Source organism: Anomaloglossus baeobatrachus, chromosome 4, assembly GCF_048569485.1.
Source record: "Anomaloglossus baeobatrachus isolate aAnoBae1 chromosome 4, aAnoBae1.hap1, whole genome shotgun sequence".
Lineage (NCBI taxonomy): Eukaryota > Metazoa > Chordata > Amphibia > Anura > Aromobatidae > Anomaloglossus > Anomaloglossus baeobatrachus.
This window is the reverse complement of record NC_134356.1, coordinates 380271136-380287192: the sequence shown is the minus strand read 5'-3', so window position 1 is coordinate 380287192 and position 16057 is coordinate 380271136. Positions and strand designations below refer to the sequence as shown.

At 42.0% G+C, this 16057-nt stretch overlaps 1 protein-coding gene across 2 annotated transcripts in view; it reads left to right on the top strand.

Moving 5' to 3' along the window:
- HGF (hepatocyte growth factor) overlaps positions 1-16057 on the top strand; it is a 262687-nt gene that overhangs the window by 78242 nt on the left and 168388 nt on the right. For both annotated transcript variants that reach the window (XM_075342579.1, XM_075342578.1), the window contains exon 6: positions 7456-7576. In XM_075342579.1, coding sequence (XP_075198694.1) covers positions 7456-7576 — 121 coding nt within the window. The remainder of the gene's footprint in view (positions 1-7455; positions 7577-16057) is intronic.

Here is a 16057-nt window from a genome sequence, read left to right as displayed (position 1 = left end):
ATTTTTGATATATGTGCTTCAAGGAGTTGTGCCTGTCACAACTGCAGCATGTGAGTGTGCCTTTGGCACCTTATTTGTAAAATCTCATACCTGGTAAGACCCTATGTGCACTCTCTTTTCCACAGACAAATAAAATAGGAGAACCTGTAGAAAGTGAGTCAGAGAATGATGTGAAGAAGGAAGTAAAGGAGAGGAGGAGAGGAGGGGGGGAGTAGTAGTCGGAAGGAGTAGAAAGTATAAAGACAGAAGAAGATCTACAGTGAGAACGGAGTGCTGTGAAAAGGAGAGAGGACCGTGAGGTGAGGAACCGGGAACTCCAGAACCTGTGGGCTCCCTGTGGAAGTACGAGACTCCAGGAACCACAGCGTGTCTGTGGAAGGACGGAACCAAGCTCACAGACTAACTGCAATAGGACCAAGAGAAACAGAGGGGTTCCCAAGTAGCTCTAGGCCACGGGAGCCCATCAACAACAAGTGTGCATGGAGGACAGCGATCCCAGGTCACAGCTGGCATGGAGAACAAGGGGAGTGGATACACCTGGGACCGGCACCTGCGGCTTCAGGTACCACCACAGAAAAGTAAACAAGGCAAGTGAAACTACAATACTGGTGTGGACTGTTTCCTTGATGGCGTGCACTCACATAGACTGTTTACTCACTACAACCCCCATTATCCACTGCTGGAGCCTGTCCCTGCTTGCGGAGGGCTCTAACTATCCAGGCTGCATCACTCCATCAGCCCCAGCAGAGACCTACAGCGGCGGCCCCAAATAACCTGGCCGCACACCACAAGTGGCATAGTCGACAAACACTCTTTTATTTTTATTTTCCTTTATTTAAAACCCCATTTATTATTTATTCCAAAAGACACTGCCGGGGTCACGGTCCCAGACCCTGCCACAGCTGACGTCCCCGGACTAGTCCGGCCAGGTTCTGAATCCCCCAACCCTGGGGTGGGCGTGTTAGTAGCAATGAGTAAAGATTTAGATTTTGCAAACCACCAATTAATTGACTGGGATTTGAAATATCTTATTGTTGAAAAGAATCTTAAAGAGAACCAACCACCAGGATTTTGCAATAAGAACTAACGACAGTGCCATACTGGCACTAAGATGTTGAATCTAGGCATACCTGTTGTAGAAAGATGGGTTGTTTAGTTGATGAAATATCATTAATCAAAGTTGCACTGCACTTTGATGGATGGGTGCAACGGGTTTGGGCCTTTGTGGGTGTAGTCCTCAGCGTTTATTCCTTCTCCGGTGTCCTCCTTGCTTGCCTCCTTTTCTTTATTTGACTATCGTGCCCCACTGCCATTGCTGTTAGTGGTGACATGTGTGCATTGCTGCAGTAATTTTGTCTTTATTAAAATGGTGCCAAAGTCCACGTATGTGCACACCACAATCTCTGGTGCCATCTTATTGAAGACATTGCTGTGAAGATTATGGGCGGCAGGGGATTGTGTGCAGATGTAAAAAAAGAAAAACTGTGTACACGCTGATGCCTATCATAGTCTTCACCACAGCGTCTTCAATAAAACGGCACCGGAAAACGTGGTATGTGCATGCGCGGATTCCAGCGACATTTTGATGAAGACAAAATTAATGTGGCAATGCACATGCGCCACCAATACGAGCAATGACAGTGCGGCACAATATTCAAATAAAGAAGGCTGTCGGACGTGGACTAAACGCTAAGGACCTGACCCACAAAGACTTGCCCCTGTTGCACTCATCAATCAAAGTGCATTGCATTTCTGCAACTTTGAGTAAAGATATTTAATCAATTAAGCAATTTTTTCAAAATTTTGTGTTTGTTGCTTATGGCAACAGTGTTCTACGCATGCGGGAAAACAAAATGGCGGAATCTAATGTGATATTCACAGCAACTGAGAGCAGAGGAGTGCTAAAATTCTTGTTTCTGCAAGGAAAGTCCGTGAATAATATTTTTGGTGATATGTTGCAGACTTTGGGGATCAATGCCCTTTATATTCCACAGTTAAGAACTGGGTTGCCAAATTTAAAACAGGCCACTTCAGTACCAATGCTGAGGAACATCCTGGATGACCGATAGTGGTTGCTCTTCTGGAGATCGTCGATGCTGTGCACAAACTCATACTGGAAAATTGATGAACTTCAGCTAAATCAATAGCAGACATTATGAGGATTTCCCATGAACGTGTTTGAGTCATTATCCATGAATAATTGGACATGAGGAAGCTATCTGCAAAGTGGGTCCCCAAATGTTTGACAACAGATCAGACAATCATGCAAGTGAAAACTTCCTGGGCCATTTGTCAGCGTTTACGGATTGATAAGAACTTCCAAGATTGACAGGTCTCTATAGATGAGACCTGGATTTATTTGAATGACCCTGAAACCAAGGAGCAGTCAAAGAGTGGAGGCACAGTTGTTCTCCTTGTCTAAAGAAGTTCAGGATGCAAAAATCAGCCACTAAGGTGATGGCGTCTGTGTTCTGGGATAAAGAGGGCGTGCTGCTAGTGTACTACATTCAAAAGGGTTCCACCATCAATGCAAGGTATTACATTGAACTTTTGAACCAATTGACGGCAGCTCTGAAGGCCAACAGGCGCTGTCCAAAGGAATCTTGTTCCTGCAAGACAATGCCTCCGCTCACACTGCACAAGCGACCATGGCAAAACTGGCGGAGCTGGGCTTCCAGGTGGTTGACCACCCACCTTATGCACCAGATCTAGTTACCTCCCACTATCATCTGCTTCCAAACCTGAAGGAACCCCTCAAGGGTACCAAACATCACACCATTTCTGATGCCATAGCTGCTACGGATGCCTAGTTTGAGGCACAACTGAAATCCTTCTTTTTGCTAGGCTTACAGAACTTGAAATACTGATGTAAGAAGTGTGTTGACATCAGTATGTGAGAGGATGTGAGGAGAGTATGTGGAATGTAGAGTTTCATCATCCTATCTCGTTTCTTTTTGGGTAAAGACAAAGACGTATCAGCAGCCCCTCATATATCTTTTCATTAGAGCACACTGAAGATATGTCACTTTGATACAATGTAAAGTAGTCAGTGTACAGCTTGTATAACAGTGTAAATTTGGTGGGCCCTATAAATAACTTAATACACTGGCTAAAAAAGTGAGTACACCCCTAAGTGAAAAAGACTAAATTATGCCCAAAGTGTTAATATTTTGTGTGATCACCATTATTTTCAAGCACTGCCTCAACTTTCTTCGTCATGGAGTTTGTTAGAGCTTCACAGGAGCCACTGGAATCCTCTTCCATCCTCCATGACAACATCACGGAGTTGTTGGATGCTAGAAACCTTGAGCTCTTCCACCTCCCTTTTGAGAATGCCTCACAGATGCTCAAGGTTTAGGGCTGGAGACATACCTGGCCAGTCTAGCACCTTTACCCACTGTTTCTTTAGCAAGGTAGTGGTCATCTTGGAGTTGTGTTTGCGTAATGATGGAATACTGCGGTGTGTCCCAGTTTCTGAAGGGAGGGGTCATAATATGCTTCAGTATATCACAGTACATGTTGGAGTTCATAGTTCCCTCAATCAACTGTAGCTCCCCATAACGAGAAACAATCTTGCAGCCACAAACCATTACACTCCTGCCACAAAGCTTCACTGTGAGTAAAGGTCCAGTCACACTAAGCAACTTACCAGCGATCCCAACAACGATAGGGATCGCTGGTAAGTTGCTAGGAAGTTGCTGGTGAGATGTCACACTGCGACGCTCCAGCGATCCCACCAGCAACCTGACCTGGCAGGGATCGCTGGAGCGTCGCTACACGAGTTGCTGGTGAGCTCACCAGCAACCAGTGACCAGCCCCCAGCGCCGCGTGGAAGATGCTGCGCTTGGTAACTAAGGTAAATATCGGGTAACCAACCCGATATTTACCTTGGTTACCAGCACATGGAGCTACACGTGCAGAGAGCAGGGAGCAGCGCACACTGAGCACTGGCTCCCTGCTCTCCTAGTTACAGCACACATCAGGTTAATTACCCGATGTGTACTGCAGCTAAATGTGCACAGAGCAGGGAGCAGTGCACAATGCTTAGCGCTGGCTCCCTGCTCTCCTAGCTACAGCACACATCGGGTTAATTAACCCGATGTGTCCTGCAGCTACATGTGCACAGAGCAGGAGCCGGCACTGACCGTGAGAGCGGCGGAGGCTGGTAACAAAGGTAAATATCGGGTAACCAAGGACAGGGCTTCTTGGTTACCCGATGTTTACTGTGGTTACCAGCCTCCGCAGAAGCCGGCTCCTGCTGCCTGCACATTTAGTTGTTGCTGTCTCGCTGTCACACACAGCGATCTGTGCTTCACAGCGGGACAGCAACAACTAAAAAATGGCCCAGGACATTCAGCAACAACCAACGACCTCACAGCAGGGGCCAGGTTGTTGCTGGATGTCACACACAGCAACATTGCTAGCAACGTCACAAAAGTTGTTCGTTAACAGCGATGTTGCTAGCGATGTTGCTTAGTGTGACGGGGCCTTAAGACACAATTGTCTTTGTACTCGCCACCTAGTTCCTGCCACACATGCTTGACATCATCTGAATCAAATAAGTTTATCTTGGTCACAACATCTTTTAAAGATGCTTCCTTCTTGGAGAACCGCTATGCAGACCAATGTAATGCAGTTTGCAGCGTATGATCTGAGCACTGACAGGCTGACCCCTCCATCCCTTTAAAATCTACAGCAACGCTAGCAACACTTGTACCTCTATTTTGAAAAAACAACCTCTGGATGTGCACTCAACTTTTATGGTCAACCATGGTGAGGCTTGTTCTGAGTCAAACCTGTCTTATTAAAGTGCTGTATTGTCTTGGTCACCGTGCTGCAGCTCAGTTTTAGGGTGTTGGCAATTTTCTTATAGCATAGGTCATCTTTATGTAAAGCAACAATTCTTTTTTTGAGATCCTCAGAAAATTCTTTGCCATGAGGGGCCATGTAGAACTTTTAGTGACCAGTATGAGAGAGTGTGTGAGTGATAACACCAAATTTACACCTGCTCCCTATTCACACCTGAGACCTTGTAACACTAGAGAGTCACATGACAACAGGGAGGGAAATTTGGGCACAATTTGCCCATTTTGAAGTAGGGTATACTCACTTTTGTTGCCAGTGGTTTTAACATTAATGGCTGTGTTGAGTTATTTAGAGGGGACACCCAATTCACACTATTATATAAGCTGTACACTGACTACTTTACATTGTATCAAAGTCTCATACCTGTAGTATTGCACAATGAAAATATACAATAAAATATTTACAAAAATGTGAGGGGTTTACCGTATTCACTTTTGTGATGTACTGTACCAAAAACAGCAATTTTTTCATTTATTTTTTTTTCTTTGTGGCATTTACCATATAAATTAAAACAATTCTATATTTTGATACAACGGACATTTATGGATGCGGAAAAAGAAATATATACTTATTCATTTGTGTGTCATTGGAGAAAGTGGGGTTATTTAGTGTTTAGCACTTTTTTTATATTACACTGATTTTAGGTCCTATATGGGACTTGAACCTGCAAACGTTTGATACAAAATTATTACTATATATAAAGCAAATTTTAGATTCCTATGAAGCCCGTCAGTAGGCCCCCAACTGAAATTGCAATCTATTCACAAGGTACCGATAGAGGTAAAAATGGACACACCATCAGAATGGTGCAATATACTGTAAATGCAGTTGTCAATAATTGATTGTGACATTTAGAAAAAAAAAACAGAACTATTTGTAACAAGCTCTGATTGATGCTATTTGAGGCTGGTACTGGTTAGATGAAACAGCCGGCACCTATCCTGCGTGGATCAGGCCCAGCTCTCTTCATGATTGATATACATATCATTAAGTATGAAGGAGCTTAGGTCATAATGAAGTGAATCAATGAACCTAAACTAAAGCAACAAATGCGGCTTTGTTTCTTACATAAAATTTTATTAATTTGAATACATGATAGTCAGCAAAATGGGCAGATTTTCTATCTATAAGAAATATGTTACTGTTTTGAAATGACATGTCTCATGATGAGTACAACTTGTTTGGAATTAAAAGCCATCCCAATGATCAACTGATTTCTTCAGGCTCATCTTCTTTAACCCCACCAATGTACTACATAATTGCCGATGAAACCCATAAGTTTCCTTTGGAAAATGTATTGTGTGGTCACCATCCATGGCTGACCAAATAATACATTGACAGGCTTGGTCCTCTAAAGCCCGCTTTACACGCTGCAATGTATCTTACAATGTGTCGGCGGGGTCACGTCGTAAGTGACGCACATCCGGCATCGTAAGGTACATTGCAGTGAGTAACAGCTACATGCGATTGAACGGTAAAACGTTCTTCGTACGCACGTAGTTAATTCCTCATGAATTGAACGTCAGATTGTTCATTGTACCCGGGGTAGCATATATCGCAGTGTGTGACACCCAGGGAACGATGAACAGATCTTACCTGCGTCCTGCGGCTCCCGGCCTGTAATGCAGAAGGAAAGAGGTGGGTGGGATGTTTACGTCCCGCTCATCTCCGCCCCTCCATTTCTACTGGCCGGTTGCCACGTGACGTCGATGTGACGCCGAACGTCCCTCCCACTCCAGGAAGTGGATGTTCGCTGCCCACATCGAGGTCATATGGACGGGTAAGTATGTGCGATGGGGGTTAATCGTTTGTGCGGCACGTTCAACAAATTGAACATGCCACACATACGATGGGGGCATTGCAAATCGCATACGATATCATATGCAAAATTGCAATGTGTAAAGCAGGCTTTAAGAGCATCAGCCAAAATTGTATGGCAACTCACCATTATGTTTTTTAGAGGGGGCTTCCAAATGGGGAAAGTCAACTGTATTCTTTACTTGGTAATAAATAAATGTTTTATTGTTTTTAGGTCTGTAAGTGCGCAAACATACACAAGAATAGTGCAGAACATATGTGTTACCATGTGCTGCCAATTATCCTTAAGAAAAGAGCAAAAGCAAATTCTTGAAATAGGATCCATATTAACAAAGGAGAGATGGATCCTTACAAAAGCCATTATAACTTGTTCTGCTTTCTGTGTCTAATTTAACCCATGGAAATAATATAAACTAATTTGACATCCTAAATACAAAACATAATAATATATCATGCAAGTGCAATTCCTAATGGAGAATTTGAAGTTTAATTCAAGTCAACGTTTTTGGCTGATGATTTTTATAAGATCTTTCTTCATCTTCATTCAATTACTTGGCTAAATCTGATGTCCTTGGGAAGCTGAAAGCACGTACACAGTACACAGTACAATATTGTATACAGTACACCTTTATTAATTTCTCTAAAATCTTAATATAGACTTATAATGTTATTTTATATATTCTACCTCTCCAAACTACATTTGTATTAATTTTTTGTTTGAAATACTTCTCGATAATGAATCTTTTCCTGTTCAATGTTCCATTATTTCAGTGGAATGTGTGACTTGTAATGGTGAACACTACAGAGGACCAATGGATTACACAGAAACAGGAAAAGAATGCCAGCGATGGGATCTGCAAAGGCCACATAAACACAAGTTTCGCCCAGAGCGGTAAGGATTGCAGACAAACAATTCTGTGTTCTGGAAAATGCTTCTGTCTGGTGACTGATGTGCAAATGAATGAAATACAAATGTGTGTACAAATGTATCAAGCAAAGAACACTTTGAATTATCGGCTTTTAACTCACCTTCCATCCCGAAAACATAAAGGTGAATGTCAGGGAACTTTACCACCTGTTCACAACATCACAGTATGGTAAATGAAAATCTTAGATGCAATTATGGCTCCTGCTACACGTATGGCTATAGACATGAAACACTTTGATGTTCCTTTCAGAAGTAAATTGGTTTCATTCATTTATTCATTCATTTATTTTTTCTTCATTTATTTTGTGTGGTCATATCATCTTGTACTCATTATGCACCCACAATGCTGAGGATTTGTTTTGACTGTTCTACCTTGCAAAATAATGTTCTTTTGATTGGTTATTGAAGTTCATGTCATAATATGGCAGGTATGAGTCTTGGCAAGTTTTATTGTAGTCTATATCGGTGTGTAGTTACAGTATGTGCCAGTAGTTTCTTACATTTTTTTTTCTTTTGATGTCATGTATGTGATTTAAGTTCCAATATTTAGGTATAAGTGTATTAAAAAGAAATAATGCCGGTTATTGTTTTACATTTTTCAACTTTATTGGTGTGGCTATTTTGAAATGCTCATTTGTCCATCATAGACAGTACACTGCTATATGTGCTTTTGGCAGCTGATGGCAGTTAAAGAGGTTATCCACTACTTTAACATTGATGGTTTATCCTTAGGATAGGTCATTATTGTCTGACTGCCACCCCACATACCGGCCAATTAGCTGTTCCTGAAGATGACAGAAGCAACTGGAAACCTGAAAGGCTCAGTTCCAGAGCTGACCTGTCTTCTGATTGCATCCGCAGCCAAGGATTGCATATCCATATTCCATTCAAATCAAGAGAAGGCGTATGTGCAGTATCCAGCCGCAGCGAATATCAGTTGATGGGGCAACTCTGGAACTGATTATTTCCGGCCACCTACTGCCATCCCCGGTACCAAAGACAGCTGATTGGCCAGCGTGCCGGGTGTCGAGCAGACATTGATGACGTATCATAAGGTCATCAATGTTAAAGTATTGGCCAATCTTTCTAATTGACAAAGCAAGATGATAGGTTATGATGTGACACAGCAAAGCCCCCTAGAAAACAGGAAGTTTTTATTAAATCCTCCACATTCTGTTGACCATGTCCCTTTTTAGACAGCAAACTGACATGCAAGCTTGAGAAAATAGGAATTTTCACTTTTCTACATGTGCTCTTATGGTCAATGTTAAACTGAAATATTTCAGGATAACCTGCAGTACATTTAAAAGGACTCTGTCAACAAGTTTTTGCTAACTAATCAGAGAGCAGCATAACATAGGGGCAGAGATCCTGATTCCAGTGGTATGTCAGTTACTGGGCTGCTAAGTGTAGTTTTGATAAAATCACTGATCAATCAGCAGTAGATTATCATTAGAGGACTACTAGATCTGCTGCAGAGAAAACATTGATTTTATTCAAATGACAGCATGACACCTCAGTAAGTGACACATCGCTGGAATCAGGGTCTCTGTCTCTACATTATGCTGCTCTTAGATGGGGAAGCAAAAAACAGGTGACAGATTCCCTTTAAGTAACGCTTAACACTTGCTATATTTAATTTTATTTCACATTTAAAATGTGATATTTGTCACTGTCATAACAGTTCTTTACCTGTCTATAAAAAGATAGCATTCTTTAAAGGCTGAAGTTCTTCTGATAACCAATATTCTAGTTTCCAGTCATAGTTACACCCTTCCTCAACAGCATAATCTAAATTGACTAGGAATAAACACAAATGTCACTTTCTCTTCAATCACGTGTCCATCACGGCACCTGGCAGATTGGATTTCATATTGATGTTAAATTCAATATCTTGTTTAAACCATTCATGGGACTCAACCAGGAAATGCATCCATGTTACAGAAATCAATGGAGGTACTTTGAAGTGACAACAAGACTGATGTGTTATTGCTTGTTTCTTATGTTTATGAAAGCCTGTAGATAGAATGTACAAACAGCTCCGAAGTAGGAAATGATTTGGCATTCATCAAATAAAAGGCAATACATTTGCAAAATATTCAACTTGAAATGGAGGGAGATTGGGAAATATGCTTTCAATTTGGTAGTAAAAAAAAAGTATTTTGGGATAAATTACTTGTACAGTAGGCTTATAAACTATGAGCTAAGTGCAATATATGGAAGCTTAGTATGACTCTAATTACAACATCCCGCTTTAACGAAAAACAGGAACTAATGTTAAAAAATATGTAGTAGAAGTGTTTTATAATGAGTGCGTAGCAAATCAAATTCAAGCTTCCCCTTTAATTATGACACATGCTTGTAAGAAGGGAAACAATATAGAAGCTTAGAAACATGAGTGTACAGAGAGAAAGAAAGGGCATACAGCAAAATCCTGCTTCACATAATTTGATGCTACCAGAAGTACCCCTAATTCCAGGACAGAAGATTATCCTTTTCTGTTTTCTTTCTTTTTATTATTAGGATGCTTATAGAAGGACGAGGTGTCATGATTCATGCATGGTTCTGCCTTTCCTGAGCCGGTGTAAGCATCCTGCTGCTAGGGTTTAGGTCTCTGGGGAATGGCCTGTTCATTCTGGCCTCATTCCGGGGTTGCGCCGCCATACCTGGGTGCTGCTACCTCTGGGACGCCACCAGTAATATTTCCGGCTGTGCTGCATGCACTCTTCCTCTGAGAAGTTCTCTGTTACTTGTCCTGCTACCCGATACTGTTTAGCCTGACTTCCTTTCCTCTTGCCTGGCGTGATCTGACCTCTATTTCCCCGATCTGTCCTTACCTCTGCCCTTCCTTCCCGTCTTGACCTCTGTCCCTTTTGCTTAACCTGTCCTCCGGTCCTGTTCCATGTCCTGCACTCCCTCCCCTATGCTTACTTGCTCTTCCTGTATCCAACCTCGGCCCTGTTCTCTGTCTTTGACTTGTTTTCCCCTTGGTACAGATGTGACATCCCGGCATTGACCCTGACTGATCACTCTCCCTGCTCTTGTGTTAGCGACCTTCAGTGGGCTTCTGTCTAACTGCACTTAGGAGTTCTATTCCTACCTATGTCCCTGCACCCGCTAGTGGTAGCTTGACAAGAGGACTGTATGGTGTTATACTGCATGTGAATTTAACCCTCATGCCCTGGGATATTTTTGCCCTTTCATTTTTTTCTCCCCTTCTTCCAAGAGCACAATGTTTTTAATCTTCAGTCAATATAGCCATAGGCGCGCTTGTTTATTGAGGGAAGAATTTTACTTTTGAGTGAAACTATTCATTTTACCATATAGTGTACTGAAAAATGGGAAAAAAATGCAAATGCAGTGAAATTGCACAAAAAGTGCAATTCTAAGATTTGTTATTTTTTTACTTACCATGTTCACTATATGGTAAAAATGACATGGAAGTATGAGTCCTCAGGTCAGTACGAGTAAGCAGATACCAAATATGTATAGTTTTCTTTCAATTTAAGTAGTGAAAAAAAATCAGAAGTTTGTAACATTTTTATTTTTGAGGATCTGGGGTTAAGTGATGACTTTTTTTTACCTTAAACTGACATTTTTACTGATAACATTTTTGGGTAGATACAATGTTTTGTTTCATTTTAGTACAATGTTATGATGGACAAAAAAATATTTGTATTTTTTATTTTTATTATTATTTTATTTTCAATGGGGCAAAAGGGGGGAGATTTGAACTTGTGTTTTTTTTATTATGTCATACTTTTAAAAACTTTTTTCCTTGTTTTTACTAGTCCCCTAGGGACTTGAAACTGCGATCATATGATCTCTTGTGTTGTACAGAGCAGTACATCACATGAACTTCATCATGACAGACATAGAGGTTATCAGCTGACCCCTGGCTGTCATGACAACTCATTGGTGCCCTGCAATCATATCATGGGAGCGCTGATGGGAGCAGGGAATGGCGCACCTCTTTTTGGTACATGTTATATCTTGCTGTCAGAGATTGACGGCGGGTTTTAACTGGTTAAAATTTGACTGCAAATCTCCAATCCACCTGTGCCTGTTAGATGCATGTCGGACAATCAGATCAGCCAACATGGTCAGCGAAAGATATAAGCTCAGCGTGTAAACCCGCATCAAAGACATGTAGATGACCTAGGACCTACCATTACGTCCTAGGTCAGGGGTTTATCTAAGTAAAAATACTGATGTCACCATATGCTATAGTAGTACACATAATTAATTATATCTTAAAGGGAAACTGTCAGCAGGTTTGCAATATAATCTAAGAACACCATGATGTAGGGGAAGGGAGTCTGATTACAGTGATGTGTCACTTACTAAGTTGTGTTTTTCTGTTTCATTGCAATCAGTATTTTATCAGCAGGAGATTATCACTAGAGGACAAATTGCCATATGTCTCAAAATGCAACCGTGCCCTCTAGTACTGATTAGCAGCTTTCTGTCAGTATACAATGTACACAGAAAGCGTTTGTGTGGGCCAGGTTATACAGGGATTAACATTCTGAGCTCTGCTAGAACTGCAACAAAGAAAACTCGAATATGGCTCTCTGTACCTACCTCATGCTGCTGTCAGATTACATAACACAAACCTTCTGACAGATTCCCTTAAATTTTAAGAGTTTTGTGGAGCATGGTGGATCCTATGCTTGAATATTTAGATGCTATATAGGCAATAAGAATTGAAGAACACATAAACATTTCTGTTTTTCAACTTACCTTACCACTTACCACTTTGAAAAAGTCATCAAGAAGTTAATATAAATATCTGAATTTTAGTACATTCCCTTATGAAGCAATGGATATAAATATGCATGACACTAAATTCTTTGTTGTTTTTTATTGATCCATAAAACTTTCAGTTCCAAAAGTTTAGATTAGACCCAGATGCAAGCTTTTGGTAAGTTAACACATATAGACATATTAGGACTGGCCCCATTCATTTTATCCTTAATCCAACTTTGAGCGCATGACCAAGTACATATAGGAGTGTCTAAGGGCAACTAGGATCATTTGTTCCAATAAAATAAAACAGTACAGTAAAACAAGGCTGGATATTCAATCATGTGCAGTTTACAGCCAAGGGGACTGCATTGTGAGGCCTTTCCCAGATGAATCATTTCTGCTTCATGGTTTCCTTTTAATTTTGATCATTATTCAGAGGGACAGATACATTTTTATAATCTATGAGCACTCATAATTCTCTTTTGCAGACTCCCTTTCAACAAAGAATTTAGCAATATAGTTATATCTGCTAACAGATTAAAAGCTAAAGAATCTCAAGTTGGATTTCGAAGCTTAAACCTGACATCTGATATTAAACAGTGAACACTTACGCACAAGACATGGATCATGTTACAGTGACTGAACCTGTTGTAGCTTTACACTGAAAAGAGAGATATATGACATGCAGACTAGAACAGACGCAACTTACTGGATTGAGCATGAAGGCTAAAAAATACTGTCAGTAAAATACAAGTGTAAAAGAGTTTATAGAAAACCCTTCAAAACTATATTTGTTGAGCTAAAATTGAGTACAAAAAAAATTACTTTAAATCTTTCCATGTTGTTCCAGCTGGAAAACCATTTCTATATGCTCAGGTTGATCGCTATATACGCTAGAGAAGATAGTTATTTCGAAGACATTGGAGGACTCATGTACTGTATTCAGTTGTTTGCAGAGTTGGTGTGAATTGATCCACAGAACATGGCCTGTTTGGCCATGTCAATAATCTGTAACCGATCAATGGACGCACAGAGAACGGCTACTTATCTCCAAGCATCTATGGCTCTTTCTTTGATTAGGTCAGGGATAGCAAACTCAAATACACACAGGGTCAAAGTTAAAAACTTGGACAAAGTCGTAGGCCAACCTAGTGGCGGATCCACATAGTCCTCCATACAGAATAATGGGCCCCTCATAGTTATCCATAAAGAATAATGGGCCCCTCATAGTTCTCCATAAAGAATAATCTGTCTCACATAGCCTTCTATACAGAATAATGATTCTCACATAGTCCTTCTTACAGAATAATGTGCCCCACATAGTCCTCCAAACAGAATATTGGACCCCACATAGTCCTCCATACAGAATAATGTACCCACATAGTCTTATATACAGAATAATGTGCCCACATAGTCCTCAATACAGAATAATGGATCCCACATAGTAATGCTAACTGAATAATGGCCCCACATAGTCCTTTATACAGAATAATTTGCCCCACATAGTCCTCAATTCAGAATAATGGGCAGCACATAGTCCTCTATACTGAATAATGGCCCCACATATTCCTGCATAAAGAATAAAGAGCCAACATAGTCCTCCATATAGGAGAGTTGTGGATTCTGTCAGGTTGGAGGCAGTTCACAGAGCTCCCATCCATCAACATCAGATTACTTACATGGCTGATGGATCAAGCCCTGTTAATCAATTTGCATGAACTTGAGTGGTTTCTCAACTTTTTAATAGCATGTAAAGTTATATGTTCCCTGAAGTGGTATGTCATTGCCCAGGGCCGGCATCAGCACCTGGCACACCTGGGCAAGTGCCGGGGCCCTAGACCGCCGAGGGGTCCCACTCTCAGACTGCAGGGTAGCGTACCACCAATGGCAGCAGGCCACGCGGCTACTTTGGAGCCCATGAGTCAGAGAGGCTGTGTGCGTCCCATGTGTCTCCGTGTGCCTCTCCTTCCATGGGCCCCCCTCCCGTGGGCCCCCATGAACCCGTTGAGGATCACACTTTCAATTGTATCAGCATCTCAGGTGCCCATACAATTGAAAGCAATGATGATAGAGGGAGTGGCGTGCTTCCTCTCTCATCATTCTCCTGCAGCGTCTGTCTGCGCTCTGCCTATGACAGCTCAGTATAGAGGAGCGTAATACCATCATTAGTGTGTGCGCATGTGTCCTGAGCTGTCAGAGTGGCAGAACAGTGGACACACTGAGGAGACCGAAGCAGCAGGGGAACGAGGACAAGTGAGTATGTATGAATCACTGTGGCCAGACGACTATGTGGCTGCATTATATGATATGGAGGCTGCATAGTGTTGCTACATGGGGATGCATAGTGCTGCTACATGAGGGCTACATCGTGCTGCCACATGGGGGCTGAATAGTGCTGCCACATGGGGACTGCATAGTGCTTCCACATGGGGGCTGCATAATGCTGCCACATGGGGGCTGCATTATGCTGCCACATGGGGGTTGCATAATGATGCCACATGGAGGCTGCATAAAGATGCCACATGGGGGCTGCATAATGCTGCTACATGGGGGCTGCATAATACTATATGGAGGAATATGAGGCTGCATTATATTATGTGGAGCAATCTGGAGTGCATTATATTATATGGAGGAATATTGGTGCATTATTCTACATGGAGGATTATGGGGGCTGCATAACACTATGGAGGAATATGCGGGTGCATTATATGGAGTAATATGAGACTGCGCTAAATTATGTGCAGCAATATGAGTGCATTATGATATATGGAGGAATGCGGGGGCTGCATACTTCTATACCTCCCAGAGCTGTATGTCCTCTCCATTACAGTGCTCTATTTATTTAATATTATTTATTTATAGAGCACCATTGATTCCATGGTGCTGTACATGAGAAGGGGGTTACATACAGAACACATATACAAGTTACAAGAGACAGACTAGTACAGAGGGAAGAGAGCCCTGCCCTTGCAGGCTTACATTCTAAAGGATTTTGGAGAGGAGACAGTAGATGGGGTGGGGGTCGGGCGGCAGCTCCGCACGGTGGTTGGGCGGCAGCTCCGCACGGTGGTCGGGTGGCAGCTCCGCACGGTGGTTAGGCAGTAGCAAGGTTATTGGAGATTATAGGCATTTTTGAACAGATGAGTTTTCAGGTTCCGTTTGAAGCTTGCAAGTGTAGTAGATAATCTGACGTGTTGAGGCAGCGAGTTCCAGAAGACTGGGGATGTTCGGGAGAAGTCTTGGAGGTGGTTGCATGAGGAGCAAATGAGAGAGCAGGAGAGAAGGAGATCTTGGGAGGACCAGAGATTACGTTTTGGAGTGTAGCGAGAGATTAGTTCAGAAATATATGGAGGAGACAATTTGTGGATGGCTTTGTAAGTCAGTATTAGTAGTTTGAATTGGATACGATGGAAGATTGGGAGCCAGTGAAGGGACTTGCAGAGAGGAGAAGCAGGGTGGTATTGAGGCGAGAGGTGGATCAGTCGGGCAGCAGAATTAAGTATGGACTGGAGAGGGGCGAGAGTGTTAGCAGGGAGACCACAGAGGAGGATGTTGCAGTAGTCGAGGCGGGAGATTATGAGAGCATGCACTAGCATTTTTGTAGATTGAGAATTGAAGAAGAGACGGATTCTGGAAATATTTTTGAGTTGAAGACGACAGGAGGTGGTGAGGGATTGAATGTGTGGATAAAGGACA